The sequence below is a fragment of the Taeniopygia guttata genome, chromosome 21, assembly GCF_048771995.1.
Source record: "Taeniopygia guttata chromosome 21, bTaeGut7.mat, whole genome shotgun sequence".
In the NCBI taxonomy this organism is placed as follows: Eukaryota; Metazoa; Chordata; class Aves; order Passeriformes; family Estrildidae; genus Taeniopygia; species Taeniopygia guttata.
In genome coordinates this window covers 4,764,325-4,779,317 of record NC_133046.1, presented here as the reverse complement: position 1 = coordinate 4,779,317, position 14,993 = coordinate 4,764,325, and the positions used below count along the sequence as shown (strand labels likewise).

Genomic DNA, 14,993 nt, shown 5'->3' with positions numbered 1-14,993 from the left:
TCTTGCTTTTTCAGCCTTCAGCCTGCTATTAATTCTGAATATAAAGAAAACACTATTCTTAATTGGTGGGATTAGTTAAGGTCAGTGAAATTTCAGTTAACTATTATCAGTCAAGTTTACTGATGCAATTTACAGATTACTGGATTGATTGTTCACACTGGAGTTTCAGAAAGAGAGGCTGTGACCAAGTGTCATTCCTGCTGAGTCAAGCTGTGGTGTCACAGAGGTGGAGCAGGAAGGTGAGCAGTGGCACAGGCACATGCTGCATGGCCACAGCAGCGTGGAAAGAATCAGCCTGAATTACGCGTCAGCCAGATCAACTACTGACTTCACAACTGCAGTGCAAAGGAAAGCTGTTGAGTAAATAACATGCAAAGGTGTGGAATGCAAGAGCAGCCTGTGATATAAAACCCCAGGGCAATATTTGTACAAGTCCAGCCCACTTGTGAGCACAGCAAAGCTTCTTAGTGCCACTCTGTGCTGTCTCAAAGGCATGACAGCAGCTGCAGAGCATCACCATCATGGGTTACTTTTAGCAGCTTTCCCCTTTCTTCCCAGTATCTTGTAGTCACAGTGCTCTCAGTAACAGTTTTGCCTTTGAGGGCATTAAGTCTGAACAAGAGAGAGATACAAATGCCAAGCAAGACTTGATTTATATGTTCTTCTCAACTGATTGTTTAAGAAACTCAAATTAAGAATTCACACAAGCTCAGCTTCTCTGCTGCCCCCAGAGAATTTAAGTCAGAGCTCTTGCAAGATTGTCTATTGTCTTGAAAGGACTTTGGAGTAGGCCCAAACCAGCCATAGCAGGACTCAGTGCAATAATTTCTAAAGTTAATCACAGAGCATGCATGCAAGAAAGGTGAGTGACAAAGTCCCACCCAAAGTCCTATTCTATAGCTATTGCTGTTAGCTGTCTCTGAGAGTCCAAAGGTTATGCAGCACCTTAAACTGCTTCTCCAAGGGTGAGAATCATTAAACATTGAAAAGAGAGAAGAGCATGCTGATTTGACATAGTCATTTCAGCAGCTGCCTGCTCTGCAAATGCTGTTCAGTCTCAGGCATGTTGCTGGTAGTTGCCAAAATGATGACTGCAGGAGAGGCAAGGAGTGGAAGCACAAATTAAAACACTTGGGAATTATTCTGTCTCAGGTCTGTAATAGTCTGCATTCATTTTCGCTTGGAGGTGTTTTATTGAAACTCTCTCCCTTCCTCCCCTCCCCCAGTAATTACCCCATTGTAAATCCACAGTGTGTGAAAGTGCTTCAATTTGAAACCCATGCTATATCAAATTGTTCACATCCATGCCAGTCATTCTCTGCTACACGAAGCCTGGAAAATACATTGCTTTCATATTTTTTATCAGAAAAAACTCGAGGGCTGTTGTTTTCTTGGAACATTCTGAGTGAGCATCTGTGCTCCATAAAACCACTTCTGGTGCGTCAGTTCATTTTCTGGAGTGTCAGTGAACCTTGAAGAGTGGTCTCTTAATGATCTCTCAAAGCTTTACTCAGATCTTAGAAAATCAGAGGAGCAGCTCATTGCTGCTGAGATTGGGAAGGCCTTCCAAGTGCATTTGTCAAGACACCACATTAATGTGACCCTCTCCACTCCCCAAATCACCTTGCCATAGTCTGTTTTGCAGTGCAATTGCGGGAGGAGACTTTCCACCAACATCAAAAATGCCTTCAGGTTCCCCTCCAATACAGATAATGATTCTGTTTGCTGATTTCCCACTGGGATTTAAAAGGGAGTTTGTAGAGCCAGGCAACTTCTATATGTCCTTCCTCACTGCTTATTCAGAAAGGCTCTGTGGCTAATATATATATGTATTTGTGCTGAGCTGGTGCCTTCACTGCTCTCAACTCCATAGCCAGGGGCAAAACTCAGAGATGCTGGTGTCAGCTGCAGCCTTTAGTTGTCTTCAGACTAAACCCCTAGAGAGGGGGAGAAGGGCAGAACTATGAGAGGTGAGCTTGTCTCTACCTCCAAGGGCCAGATAAGGACAGCAGAAGCAATTTTATTAACTCTATGGAATTAACCTATGGAATTGCTATCATCTTGCACACCAAGGGTACAGTGTCCTGAAAATGCAAAGGAAAGCATTTCTGCTTTATTAGCTCGCTTTTATGCTATCAGGGTGGGGATCCAGCTGTGTATTAGGCTTTTACTCAGTCTGCACAAGGTAAACCAAAAGATTTTAAAAAACAACAGATTTTGCATAAAGCAGATAATTGCTGGGCATTGGTTGCAGTGAGCTAAAATCACCTGGATCAGTCTTCTAGTCACAAAAATCTGTTTATCCAGTCTCCTGGGTAACCTGCTTCTCCCTGCAGGCCTTCTTTAACTTACTGCTTATCTTCCTCACCATGTTGTGTTTCTTCATTAAACCTGGGGAAGGGAAGAGAAGCAATTTACAAGGTACACCAGCACAACTAGAAATAAAAAACAAGCAACCCCCAAATCACACAGGTGTGACAGACATACAAATGCATAATGTCAGTCACAGCTCTCGTTGCTTTCATATCCATGAGATAATTCCTAAATCCCTTGAGTCCATGACACGCAAGCCCAGGATATAATAAGCAGGGATGAATTAACTGCATGATACACTGATGAACAAAATGAAATCAAATGCTTTTATTGTACAAGGGGAAATGCTTTGCATTGAACAGTGGACACATCAATTCAAATTATGGCTCACGCTGCATAAATGATAATGAGACTCTGTCTCAGGCTGAGTGAGAAAGCTGAAGGGAGCAAAGACGCCCACATGATGCTACATCCTAACAGTGCTTATCATTCAACTGGGGCAGCAGAATTTATGTTCATAACAAACAGCTCTCCTTTGATAGATACCTGTCTTGGCAGAAGGGCATCCTAGTGCACTTCACACACAGCACTGAGCCAGCAGTGTGACTGTTCAGGCTCTCTAGCTTTCCCCCCATCCCAAGTGTCACGTATTTTTGTCATTTATGTTGAAATCCAGTCATTCCTTGGCATTTCTGGAGCCACTATCATTGATGTTATTTGATACCAACACTTCTGTAGATAGAGACAGGACTTCCCTGCAAGACCCAGTAATATGCTCATGCAAGACATAATAATGGAAGTGAAGGCACAGCTCATGTGTCATGTGGCAATAGATGAGTTATATTTCAATCTTTCATTTGAAAGTGACATATTCAGAGATTCCTGAGGGGACTTTCACAGCCTTTTTGGTTTTTTTTACTGTTGTTCTGAGCTATGCAGCCAGTCAGTTTTATCTTCTATGCTTCCTAGCATTTTCTAGGTAATTTCATTTTGGCATTTAATGATTTGCCTTGGGAAATCTTGAAGTGTGCTGCTTGAAGCAGTCAATAGCACTCAGGACACGGTCAAGGACAGGCTGGATAGCACTACATTTGTGGCTTGTTTGAGAATGTCTGATGATGGGTTCAGCACTGCATAATTCTCACTGCTTGAACTGGAAATGAGACTGAAGAATGACTCATGCATTTCCACATCCAACTTCTGCAATGAACCTGTGACCCAGCTAATTTCTCAGAGGCCCCATCTTTTCTTTAAGAAGGAATAATGACAAGAAAGGAACTAACTTAATAAGACATTGCAGCCTTACACTGCAGACAGCACACATTAGGCAAGGATAGGAGGGTTTGAGAAATGTCATCCTGACCTCTGAGTTCTGTTATTTCATTTGCTAGACTTGGGGAGAAGGTTGCTGGTATGAACTGCACAGAAAATGGTAAATTATAGCTGAACTGTGCGGGGTTGAATTGGTCACTTAGCAACTTCTCTAGCTCTAAAATGAAACCAGATTTCTTTTGGAATAAGAAATGAAGAACTTGCACCAGGTTTTTAGCAAAGGGTTCAGTCATCTAGTTCTAAGGAAAAATCCGGGGCCAAAGGAATCAACTAAGTACCTGCCAGCCATTCTAGCTACCTGCCTCAACCCCTAAGACTGACCTTAACTTGGCTTAGCTGTTGGGTGACAGAGCTGAGCACAGTTAGCACCTTAAAATAACCTTTTTATTGGTGTCTATCAACAGTTTCTTTGTCACTCCTTACTTTTTGGTCACACCACTGATATATGCACAAAAACTCTCTTCCTGCAGAAAGCTGCTAAGTCCTTTGCACACAGCTTTCCCAGACACTGATTACAATCAATGTATAATGTCCATGTGCAAGCAGAAGGAAGAGTTTGGCTGGCTTTTTGGAGCCAACAAACTGATCTGTGCACACTTTAGCTGGGTGTTTGCAGCCAAGAAACTTATATATGCATATTTTTGACTTAATGGTGGCTTTTGAAACAAATTCTCAGAATTGTTAGGGTTGGAAGGGGCCTCTGGAGATCAGCTAGTCCAGCTCCCTGCCAAGGCAGGTCCACCTGGAACAGGTGACACAGGAACATGTCTAGTTGGGTTTGTCTCCAGAGGGACTCCATGCCCTTCTCGGGCAGCCTGTGCCAGTGCTCTGCCACCCTCAGTGTAAGGAAATTCTTTCTCGTGTTGAGCTGGAACTTCTGATCTTTCAGTTTATGCCCACTGAGTGTGAGAGTGGGGGGGCTTCCAATACAAACAAGCATAATCTGTCAAGTATCCAATATTGCATATTTCATACAAGGAATGGCGTGAATTATGTTTACTACACATAACAGAGGCATTATCGAGATTGTTCTGTTATGCATGATTATAATTTGCGCCAATGAAATAGTGTTGTATTGAATCAAGGGAAATATGATTTGGCATGTTTAATATTTAGTTATTACAAAATACACACACCAGCACTGTGAGCTGCCCCCCCATATATTCGGTTACACCAGAGTCAATGCCTCATTTACAATCTAATACATGTGGCCGGTCTGGAGATGGGCTGGAACACCTGGGAGCTGGTCAGTCCCAAAGGACCTGGAAGCTGATCAATACCAAAGGACCTGAGAGCTGATCAATACCAAAGGACCTGAGAGATGATCAATACCAAAGGACCTGGGAGCTGATCATCCTGGAACGACCCAAGATTGGGATCACTGGAGTCCTCCGGGCTGATACATCTGAATGCCAGGAAAAATAGGAAAAATCGTCCACACCTGGACCTGGATTGTTCAACCCCGGCTCGGAGAAAAGAACTTTATGAATATGTGGGACTCTGAATAGGAAGAAAAGGCGGATGGCTGAAATCCTCGTCTCAGGCAGAAAATTTCCTATAAGAACTGCAGGGTCCAGGAGGGTGCTGTGTGTGTCCAGGGGAACCTCTGCTGAGAGGAGTCCTGTCTGTCACACACCCAGAGCCGAACCCGGGCTCGGCGCTGTCCTTTTCCTTGTGGCTGGATCAGAGAGAATTCGGTCCTAAATAAACGTTTTATTATTTCATTTTTAATTTGGCTGGACTAATTTGCATTTATAACAGCTCACATCAGGCAGGCAGAGCACCCCGGCTGTCTGCCCTGATGGGACACGCCTAACCAGCCGCCCCTCAGCGATCTCCGACAAGGGCCCAGAACCGCCGGGAAGAACTCGATCCTAAATAAACTTTTTATTATTTCATTTTTAATTTGGCTGGACTAATTTGCATTTATAACAGTTCACATCAGGCAGGCAGAGCACCCGGGCCGCCTGCCCTGATGGGACACGCCTAACTCAGCGAGCTCTGCCAAGGGCCCGGCACCGCCGGCACCGCCCGATGTGGCCGGGCCCGGGCGGGGCCGGGGGCGGTGTCCCGGCTCCCCCCGCCCCCGAGCCGGGCCCTGCCGCACCGAGCGGCCCCGCCGGCGGTCCCGGGGCCGTGCCATGGAGCTGCCGGCCGTCAGCCTCAAGGTAGGGCTTGCCCTGCCCCCGGGGCCGGGGAGCGGGGCCGGGGGAGCTCCTGGGGCGGGTGGAGCCGCGGGCACTCCGAGCACCCCTCCCCGTCTGATCCAGATCCTGCCTGAGGCCCTGCTCGGAGCTGCGGGGCTCTCTGAGGAGGAAAAGCTGAAGTTTTCCTCCTTTTTCCTAAGAAGGAAAAACTGAAGTTTCTACTTTTTTTTTATCACATGCGCAAAGGGTGCAGAGGTTTAGGGTTGGCTATCAGGAGAACCTTTTCCCCAGAGGGTGATCAGGCACTGAACAGGCTCCCCAGGGTCACAGCATCGAGCCCGCCCGAGTTCAAGGAGCATTTGGACAACGCTCTCAACCACGGGCTGCAGTGCTTGGGCTGTCTTGTGCAGTGCAAAGAGTTGGTGATCCTGATGGGTCCCTTCCAACTCAGTGTATCCTATGATTCTTAGTTAAACCCACCAGGTGATGACCCCAAAGTTTGCCCCTACTTCAGGGATATTGCTAAAGTGGCCAAGGACTGTGCAGAGACAACAGCTGGCTATTAACTAGTGTCCATGGAGGTTTCTAGCTCAGCTGACCAGAACTAAGGCAAGATAAACACTGCACAAGATCCTGAGGAGACAAAGATTTGCTTGTCAGGCAAAGTATCTTAGAAAAATAAGTTCACTTACTTGGGGCTTATCATCTGATACATAACTGCAATTGCTTCTCTGCTGGGGAGGGCAGGCTCCACTTGCGGGCACTTTGGAAATTTCAGTGAATATCTGATAACCAGGGAAAGGAGATATAAGAGACTTTACCAGTAACGTAACATTTTTCACTTTTGGAAGAAGCACTTACTTGGTGACAAGCCAGTGGATGTTAAAATCACACTTTGTTTGCTTTTGATGTTGATATTTGATTCTGATGTCTTCTGTGCTACCAGACACGTGGTATCTTCCTCTTATTTCTTTCACATTTTCAGAGCCCTGAGATTTCTAGATGTTTCTGTCCTTTCCCAGCTTCACTACTTTGTGATTTCATTTAATACAGAACAGTTCAGGTGCTTTCTTTGGTTAAAGCTTTGCCCAAAGACTGAAAGAATCACAGATCACATCAGGGCTTTTTTTTGCTGGTGATTCGTTAAGCTGTGAGCAGTAGCCTTGGACCAGGCTGCCTATGGGTTGGAAGGGAGAATAGAATTATCTCAGCTACCATTATTAATTCAGCTTTATACAGGACAGCTTTCATGTGGCTGTATTAATATAATGATGAATACCCCTCTTACTAGTTCACCAAGAAAAGCAACTTCCCTTGTTAGAGGCAAGTAAGCAAATGGATTTTTCAAGGCCCAGCTTGTGGATTATATTACATTCTAGAAATTATCTGATACTTTGCTCTGACAAGTTTGGACTACTGTGTGGTTCCAGGGCACTAGGAAGATTAAAAGATCTTGCCTTCTGCTTTGTTTTTTAACTTGGTTTGATTATTTTTTTTTCCATGCTAAAAACAACAGTGAAAACTAAGGACATTTTAATTAAAAATTTTGCCAACACGAAATACATGTTCTCCATGGGAAATGAAGATAGGAGAGCTGAAAAACACTGACTTTTCAATGAATGAGTCACAAAGACAACAAAACTAAAATGTTGCTTTTCTTCTCTTGTTCAGACAACCGTTCCTCTTGCTAGATAAGTGTGAGTTTGTCCTGGGCAAATTGTTTTCAGCATTAAGAAATTCTTGGTTGTGAAGTCTGCCACTTCTGCTCTGAGCTGCAAAGACAGGAACTGGGAGTTAATAGTTGTGCCTGCACTTCATTCTGTTCCTGAGTTAGGGCCTGATTCCCTGTAAAATACCACGAAGGTGGGGAAGATTCTTACTCAGAAGGGGAAATAACACACACTGCTGCTATTCATTGGCATGATCTGCTTACTGGTTCTGTGAGATTATAAAGATGAGCCTTGTGATAGAAATAGTTCAAAGAAAGCTGCATGATTGAGCTGTGCTTGTGCCAGAATGTAGCAGTATCTTAGCCTTGGGGTCTCTCTTTAAGCTCCTTGCAGAGCTATAAAATTAAGGTAGGCTTTGCCCTGGAGTGGGTGGGGAGCATGTTCATTGAACAGGATCTACTGGCTCAGTTTTAACAGCCATGCTTAGCAAAAGGGGGAAGCAGCACAGCCATACTTTTGCCATGACAGCTGTGATTATTGAAATAATCATGCAGAGCCTTGAAATACAACGTTTGACTTTGATCAAGCCTGGACAATGCCCTACAATCCATGTGCCTGGAAACATGTATTTTGTGCTTAGGCATTTTTTAATGCTAAGTCACCAAATCAAGGAATAATAGAGATGTCTGTATGCCGTGTGATTAAACCTCCTACTCAAAGCAAGGCAAACTGCAAAGTTAGATCAAATAGCTCAACTCAAAAATCAGCTGAGTTTTAAAATAAGAACAGAGCCATGTCAGCCCCATTGGATAGCCTGTCCCACTGCTTAAGCACTCTCATTATTATCACTCTGTTATAATAATGAGGAGCATATTCACAGGTGGCCACTCAGATTCATATTTTGGTTTTGTGTGTTCTCAGGTGAATGCTGTAAAATAGGTGGGCTCACTCTAAAATAGACATTTAGATAAAAACAATAAAATAATTTTAATTTGGAACTGTTTAATTTTTAACTTGTTCAAAATTCAGTCTTGTGCTAAGCTCTGTGCTGAAGCATGTTTAAAGGAGTTCTGGTTCCAAAGAGCTTCCCATCTAATGAGACCCTGGCAGACCTAGGCTCTTTTTATGCTTGGCAATTAGTTCCATCACATGCTGGGATTTGCAAAGGAGGTAGGAATTCTCCTTAGCTCTCCCCAGTTTCCAATGGGATGCTTTTAATTACATAGCCATCCTTTTTCCCAGAGGAGATGGAGACAAAAGACCCACCTTTCTTATTTTCTGCTCTCACCACTAATTCATCAATAACTTCAGAGTTATTTTCTCAAAAGAAGAAATGTATGTTTGTCTTACCTACAGACTTAAGTCCTTGGATAGATGGAAAAAAATTTTAAATTCTTCTGCTGTCTTATCAGAAGACTGCCTGCAAATTAGCTGATCTCACATAGTAGCTTGTAGTTTTTCGTTAACACCATATTTTCTGTGTTAAAACATACCAACACCACCAGCCATTCCACAGAGTGCTGAAGAACTGTCAGGTAAATTGGACTAATAACTAAAAAGGGAATATCTTGGTTTTATTTCAGCAGCCATTCATAGTATAAGCCCTAATATACCTGACTTTATGGTGATGACTAAACTTACCTCATAATTTAGTAACTGCAGTATTGATCTAGACAGCTTTAAAAAAAACCCACCCTGCCTAATTATGTTAACTGGTGAGCCTTGAGGGGTCTTGTGGGTATGTAACATGCAATTAAATACTACCTAATTAAAATTTTTCCTGATGTTGTGATAGTCTCTTGAGTAAATGCTATTTGCATGTCTCCATTCTTATCCAGGAACATCTTGTATTTTACTCATTAGCAGGTTTTCCAGTGTGTCTGTGGTACAGTTTGGGAGAAGGGGAAGCATGAGGGGTAGTGAAGCATTTTGTAAGCTTTCATAAACAATTAAAAAAATGAATTAGTAAAAATCTGTCTAAGCATTGTTGGAAGTTACAGCAAAGTCTAGTGAGTGCTCAGCAGCTGTGGTGGGATGAGAGATGTTTTAAGTCAAAGAATCTAGCAGGCTGTCAGTAGATCTTAATTTATTTTTTGTGTCTTAATGCTCCTATCTGCATACAGCTTTCCTGTGTTCACTGAGTAACTTTTTCTTTTGCTGTGTACTCATTTCCCAATTTTCTTTTTTCTCCTTTGGCAGGGGGGAGTGTGCTTCAGAGGGGTTTTGGTAATGTGGGTTTGGTTGTTTTAATACCAAGGTCAGCAGAAATGCCAATTTGAAGCCTTTCTCACAGCTAGGAGAAAATGAAAGTGCTCCTGTATCCCATGGATCCTCTCATATGTCCAGGCTTCAGCCTTTCCTCAGTGAGGCTGTTAATAGAGCCTTGTCTCCCATATTCTTGCTTTTAGAAAAGTTTAGAGAGGAAATAGGAGTGATCTCCTTTTGCTGGAGTGACCAGGAGACTATAGATGTAGAAAAAGCCTGGAGTGATATATTGTTGTTCCCATTTGCTCTCTGAATAAACATGTAGGGTGTGTTTCCTTGGTTACAAAAATGGCAAGTGGTGGTGAAGAGCATCCTTGTATCACTTATTACAATATGATCTTTTCTTCTTGGATTTGTCCCATTAAGCACAAGGACCAGGATCATTAAGGACACTTGCAAAATACAGAATTTGTGACAGCATTATCTTACTGCTACTCAGGCCACTCACTGCTGGTGATGGGACCTAGTGGCTTCACTGGGAGTGAAAAGAGCTGTGTGCTCTGGCAGGATCAGGTTCACAGAGTCCTGGAAAAAGCCTTCAGGTGTGTTAATACTGCAGTGAGCTTGGACCACTGCTCTGAACAGACTGGAAGGAGGTAAAAGAAGAATTTGCTGAGGACTGGAGGGAAATTCTGGGAGCTGTAGGCATGGCTATCCATGGGCTTTTTGGTGATGGGATGCCAGATTGTTAATGTATGAACTGTGCTAGCACAGCGTTAATCAGATTGCCTGGCTTTCTGTGCAAACTCTTCTGGAGTTCCAAAATTAATAACCCATTTAGAAAAGGCTAAGTGGTCCCTGAATCAGCTGTTGACAGAGATGACAAGAAGAGTGAATGACTACAGTGTAGCACCACAGGACATACTCAGCAACAGATGTGGAGAAAAATAGCTTTGTCTTCACTGTCCCAATTGCTTCACCATCTTTCTGCACTGGTTCATGGGTCCAAGCCACTCTTCCACCCATCCCTTGGGAACAAGATTTCACGTTGATCCTCCCAGAGTTCTCCCAACATACTAACCTGTCTTGTTTCTTTGTGTTTTTTTTTCCATAGGCTATCATTCTGGTACATTGGCTGCTCACAGTGTGGTGAGTAATTAGTGTCTGGCCTGGGGGAAAAGAGGGGATTCCTTCAAACTAGGAATGGGATGTTCCCTGGGAACCAGCACTCCCTGTTTGTGCCTGTGTGCAAGAAGATCCTAAATCTAAGAGTGAGGTGTTTGTATGGGAACAGGGATGAAACCAAACTTTTGCAGACTTGTTGTGAATGTGAGCTGGATTTTTTGTCTCATTTGGCAGGGGAAGCATGAATTACATGTTGCCAGTCTCCTATGCCTGGGGAAATTTCAGTGTCCTTGCAGTGGGGATCTGGGCCATTGTGCAGCGAGATTCCCTTGATGCCATAACGATGGTGAGTGTAAGAGTATTGGTTTCCCCTAGGCTGCTCAGGAAGAGGGTGGAGGGCAGAGTCTTTGAGCTAGTGATGATTTTCAGCTGTTCCCAATACAGAAGTTCCATGTTTGGGTGTTTTTTGAGAGAGCATATAAATCTATGAACTCTGTAATCCATGGTGAGAAGCATTCACTGTCAATTATTTTTCTTCTCAGAGATGAGACATACTTGATTCTTAATGTTTTTACCTGCTGTTGTAACTTGTAATGCCAGATGAGGACTTAAAGTGTTTAATATGCTTCAGTTGGAGGGGCTCTGTAAAACCCTTTTCTGAACATTGAATAGATTGGCAAACAAAGATAAACAATTCTGGACTATGTTATGAGAAGATATCACACAGGAAAAGGCATGAAATAAAAGATCATTCATCTAGGAGTATCTGTCTGCCTGGGGCTGTACCAAGAGTGCTGTGTGATACTGGGGTGAAGGATGATTATGCAACATAGATCTCACAGGACACAGAAACTGACTGTTACTGTCAGTGGTTAAACCCTTGTTCTGTTCGTGTCCCATTCTCTGTCCTTGTTTCCAGCTCTTGACTGGCCTGCTGCTCACAGTCCTGACAGACATCATTCACATCTCTATCTTCTACCCTTCACACGACTTCCTCAGCGATGCGAAGCGTTTCAGTATAGGCATGGCCATCTTCAGCCTCCTCCTCAAGCCTGTGTCCTGCTATTTGGTGTATCGGATGTATCGTGAGCGTGGAGGAGAGTACACCTTTAACATAGGTAGGATGCTTTTTCTGCTTCCATGTCAGTGTGGGCCACCTCCTCAGGACTGCCTTGCACTTTGGACCCTTCAGCCCGAGCTCTGTGCAGCTGGATTCTGCCCTCCATTCCAGGCAGACAGGGTGTTTTATGTGTCTTGCTCATGTTTGTTGAAGGATGACTTTTCTTACCTTCTGCCTGTTCAGTGAAGATCAGAGGCCACAGGTGCTGGGAGCTGGTAAAATGTGTCCTCCTGAGCTGCTGTACAGTTTCTTCTAGAGCATTCAGTTCTTGTGCTTTTGCCTTTGTTCCAAGCTTGTTCTCTTCCATCTCCATTCAGGTGTCACCAGTGCAGGCCGGGACCACAGCACCTACGAGCCCATTGATCAGCCAGATGCGCCTCCACAGTGGCCTTCCTCAAGCAAGGCAGCCCAGCCGCCCTACTGAGGCACCCTGCAGCCCAGGACAGACACTGCTCCTGCCCAGCCAAGCCTTCCACTCTTCCCATCGAGCAGCACCTGCTCCTGGGAAGATAGGAGAAGATCTGATATTTCTTTTGCCTACCTAAAGGTTAGGCAGATGGGTTCTGCAGTAAGTCCAGAAGATCCTGGAGGTGTCATGTTAAGCACTGTGTAATCCCAGTACTCTCCTTTCTTCCCTCCCCTAAATCCCTCCTCTGTACGTGTGACTGGATGCACTTTCTGCAGCCATCCAATCTTCCATTGTGCTTCCTCTTCTTTATAAGAGAACCACTCAAAGTACTCCTGGACAAGCAATCTTTAAAAGGCTTATGGACTGCCCTAAAACAATACAGTGTAGCCTGATTTTATGCAGATATATTTCCAGGAAACATCTAGGAGTTCTCAAGAGCTGGTTTTGATGGCATTATTTAACTTCTTGTGCTCCCAGTATCTGGTATTGGGTTTTATTAACTGATGCTTTTACACAAGTTGAATGCCCTTCAGGATACTTAAAATGACTGTTGAATGTAGTGCCTTTGTGCCTTGAAAAATCCTTTTGCCTTCAGCTGCTTGTCGTAACAGAACTTGAAATGTTACATTTTTCTAAGAAAACTATAAAATGAACACAGTTTTTCTGTGTTAGAAAAAGTTACGCTGGTCCCTTATGTCTCATTTGAAAATGTAGCTTTTCCTGAGGGCTTGGGACTGTAGCCAGGCAGTCTGGGAGGGTCATTATGGGAGAAGGTCTACAGGGCTCTGATGGCTTTTAGCCTAAGCTTTACTCTGGATAGTAGAAGATTCTGCATATAATTGTGTGGGTGGGAAGATGGGCTACTAAAATGGGGATTGAGGAAAGATGGACTTATTTACACTGTAGATGTGAGTTCCATTGGGTGTGACAGACTGTAGACTCTGTTGTTATGCAGGATAAATCTGTCGTGGCTTTCAGGTAAGATTGTAAAAAAAGAAAACCAACCAAACAGAACCCCAGAAGCAAGCAAACAACCATATTTCAACAGGATTCATTTACAGAAGAAAATTAGTGTGGTAGCTTTGGCAGAATTCTAGTGCTCAAAAGATAGGTATTTTTCTGAAGCAAGTTCATTTTCAAAGTTTACATCTGTTATTTTACAACTGCATTTCTCTGGACAAGACCTTCTGCTGTGTTGATTCTTCAGTAACCAAGAGCCCTGTTGACTTTGCTTTAACCTCCAGAAGCATGCCATTTGTATTTTTAAAACCAAGCAGTTTTCTCCAACTTTGATCACCTCAAACGTAAGCAGATGCTTCCTCTACTCTGCTGCACAAGCACTACATTGGTGTACCTGAACCAAGTACATGGTAAATGCCATAGAAGTCTTGTCTTCTTTTTACAGGCTTTACATATAATAGGGCACAAGAATAGGAATTGGTCTGTTCTTGTGATTAGATGGCAAAGAAGGAAAGAGTAGGCAGAAATTGCTGGGGCTTGTGGAGTTCCAGAGCCTTTATGTGAATGGGTTTTTTCAGCTCTTTAGAACTGTACAGTGATAGCACAGAGCCCTGAATAAGACGTTTAAATGCTCAGGGGATTTTTTCACCTTGACTCATGGACCACAAACTGAAAATCACTGCTTTTAATGCTGTGGGGTTTGGGTGTTGGCACAGTCAGTTATATCTAGGGAGGCCTTCCTAGATGTTATACATTGGAAATACCCATCTAAGCTGACCTGCTGTGCATTTTTCTGTGGAAAATTTGGTACATTTCAGAGCTCTGAGAAGCAGAGCAAGGCACGAGTAACACTGATCTTACAGTGCCTCTTACAGACACCTATTTTGGGCAGTAAATCAGAGGTGATGATAAAAACAGACCCCTGACGCCGTTGAGGCAGGACAGTATGGAAGAACTCCAGTTCAGAAGGCTAGAGAGTAAAACTCTGATTTATTTCAAATACATCACTCTTTTATAGAGAGCATTGTCCAGACCAATTTCATTGGTCGCAGAGTAAAAACCTCTCACACCGCTGGTGTGCAGTGAATAACGCTCAGTGGCAGAACTTATTTATAAACAAGAGAGATAAAGAATGATTTGCATTCTTTCCCAACTGTTTCCTGCCTGGTTAGAAACCCTGTTTTCTCTCTGACTGAACTGAGAATATCCACAGACCCCTCTCCTGGCTGAGGAGGAAGAGTGTTGGTATGTGGTTCAGGAGGGCGTGAGGGGATTCACGGAGCTGCTGTGCCAGAGCATGGCCTTGCTGGCTTCACGGTGGCTCTCAGTGAGATCTCCTCATCCAGACAGGTGCAATGCTCCACATTCAGCTGGTTTTGCTTTGTTTTTTTAAATCCTCGAGTCCTGCCATGCCCGGGGTTTTGGTGGTGAGCGGGCAGCTCCATAGGATTCAGCCTAACCCTCCCAGGGCAGGTGCTGCCTCAGCGCTGGCGGGTTTTGGGTTCTGGCTGGGGAGGAGGGCGAAGAGGAAGATGTGGCGGCTGTCCTGAGGCGCTGTCCTGAGGCACTGCCCAGGACAGGCATGGCTCCCACCCGGCATGAGCCCCCCTCTCCCCAGCTTTAATTAGCCATGGCCCAGAGCAGCTTTCCCCGGACATCTGTAGCCCCGGTCACCGAGCTAATCGTGGGGATAAGCTGCTTATGGAGCCCCA

General features: G+C 44.1%; 1 protein-coding gene across 1 annotated transcript; it reads left to right on the top strand.

Moving 5' to 3' along the window:
- The first annotated feature begins 5,681 nt into the window (after positions 1-5,681).
- AGTRAP (angiotensin II receptor associated protein) lies at positions 5,682-13,002 on the top strand. The gene is made up of 5 exons (XM_002193535.7): positions 5,682-5,813; positions 10,782-10,816; positions 11,027-11,138; positions 11,712-11,910; positions 12,230-13,002. Exons 1-5 carry the CDS (start codon positions 5,787-5,789, stop codon positions 12,334-12,336), a joined length of 480 nt encoding a protein of 159 aa, XP_002193571.3. The 5' UTR covers positions 5,682-5,786; the 3' UTR covers positions 12,337-13,002.
- Positions 13,003-14,993: the final 1,991 nt, after the last annotated feature.

Coding starts and splice junctions, on each gene's coding strand:
- AGTRAP (XM_002193535.7), top strand. CDS start 5,787: ATGGAGCTGCCGGCCGTCAGCCTCAAG. Junction 10,817..11,026: donor CATTGGCTGCTCACAGTGTG/GTGAGTAATTAG, acceptor CTCATTTGGCAG/GGGAAGCATGAATTACATGT. Junction 11,139..11,711: donor CCCTTGATGCCATAACGATG/GTGAGTGTAAGA, acceptor CCTTGTTTCCAG/CTCTTGACTGGCCTGCTGCT.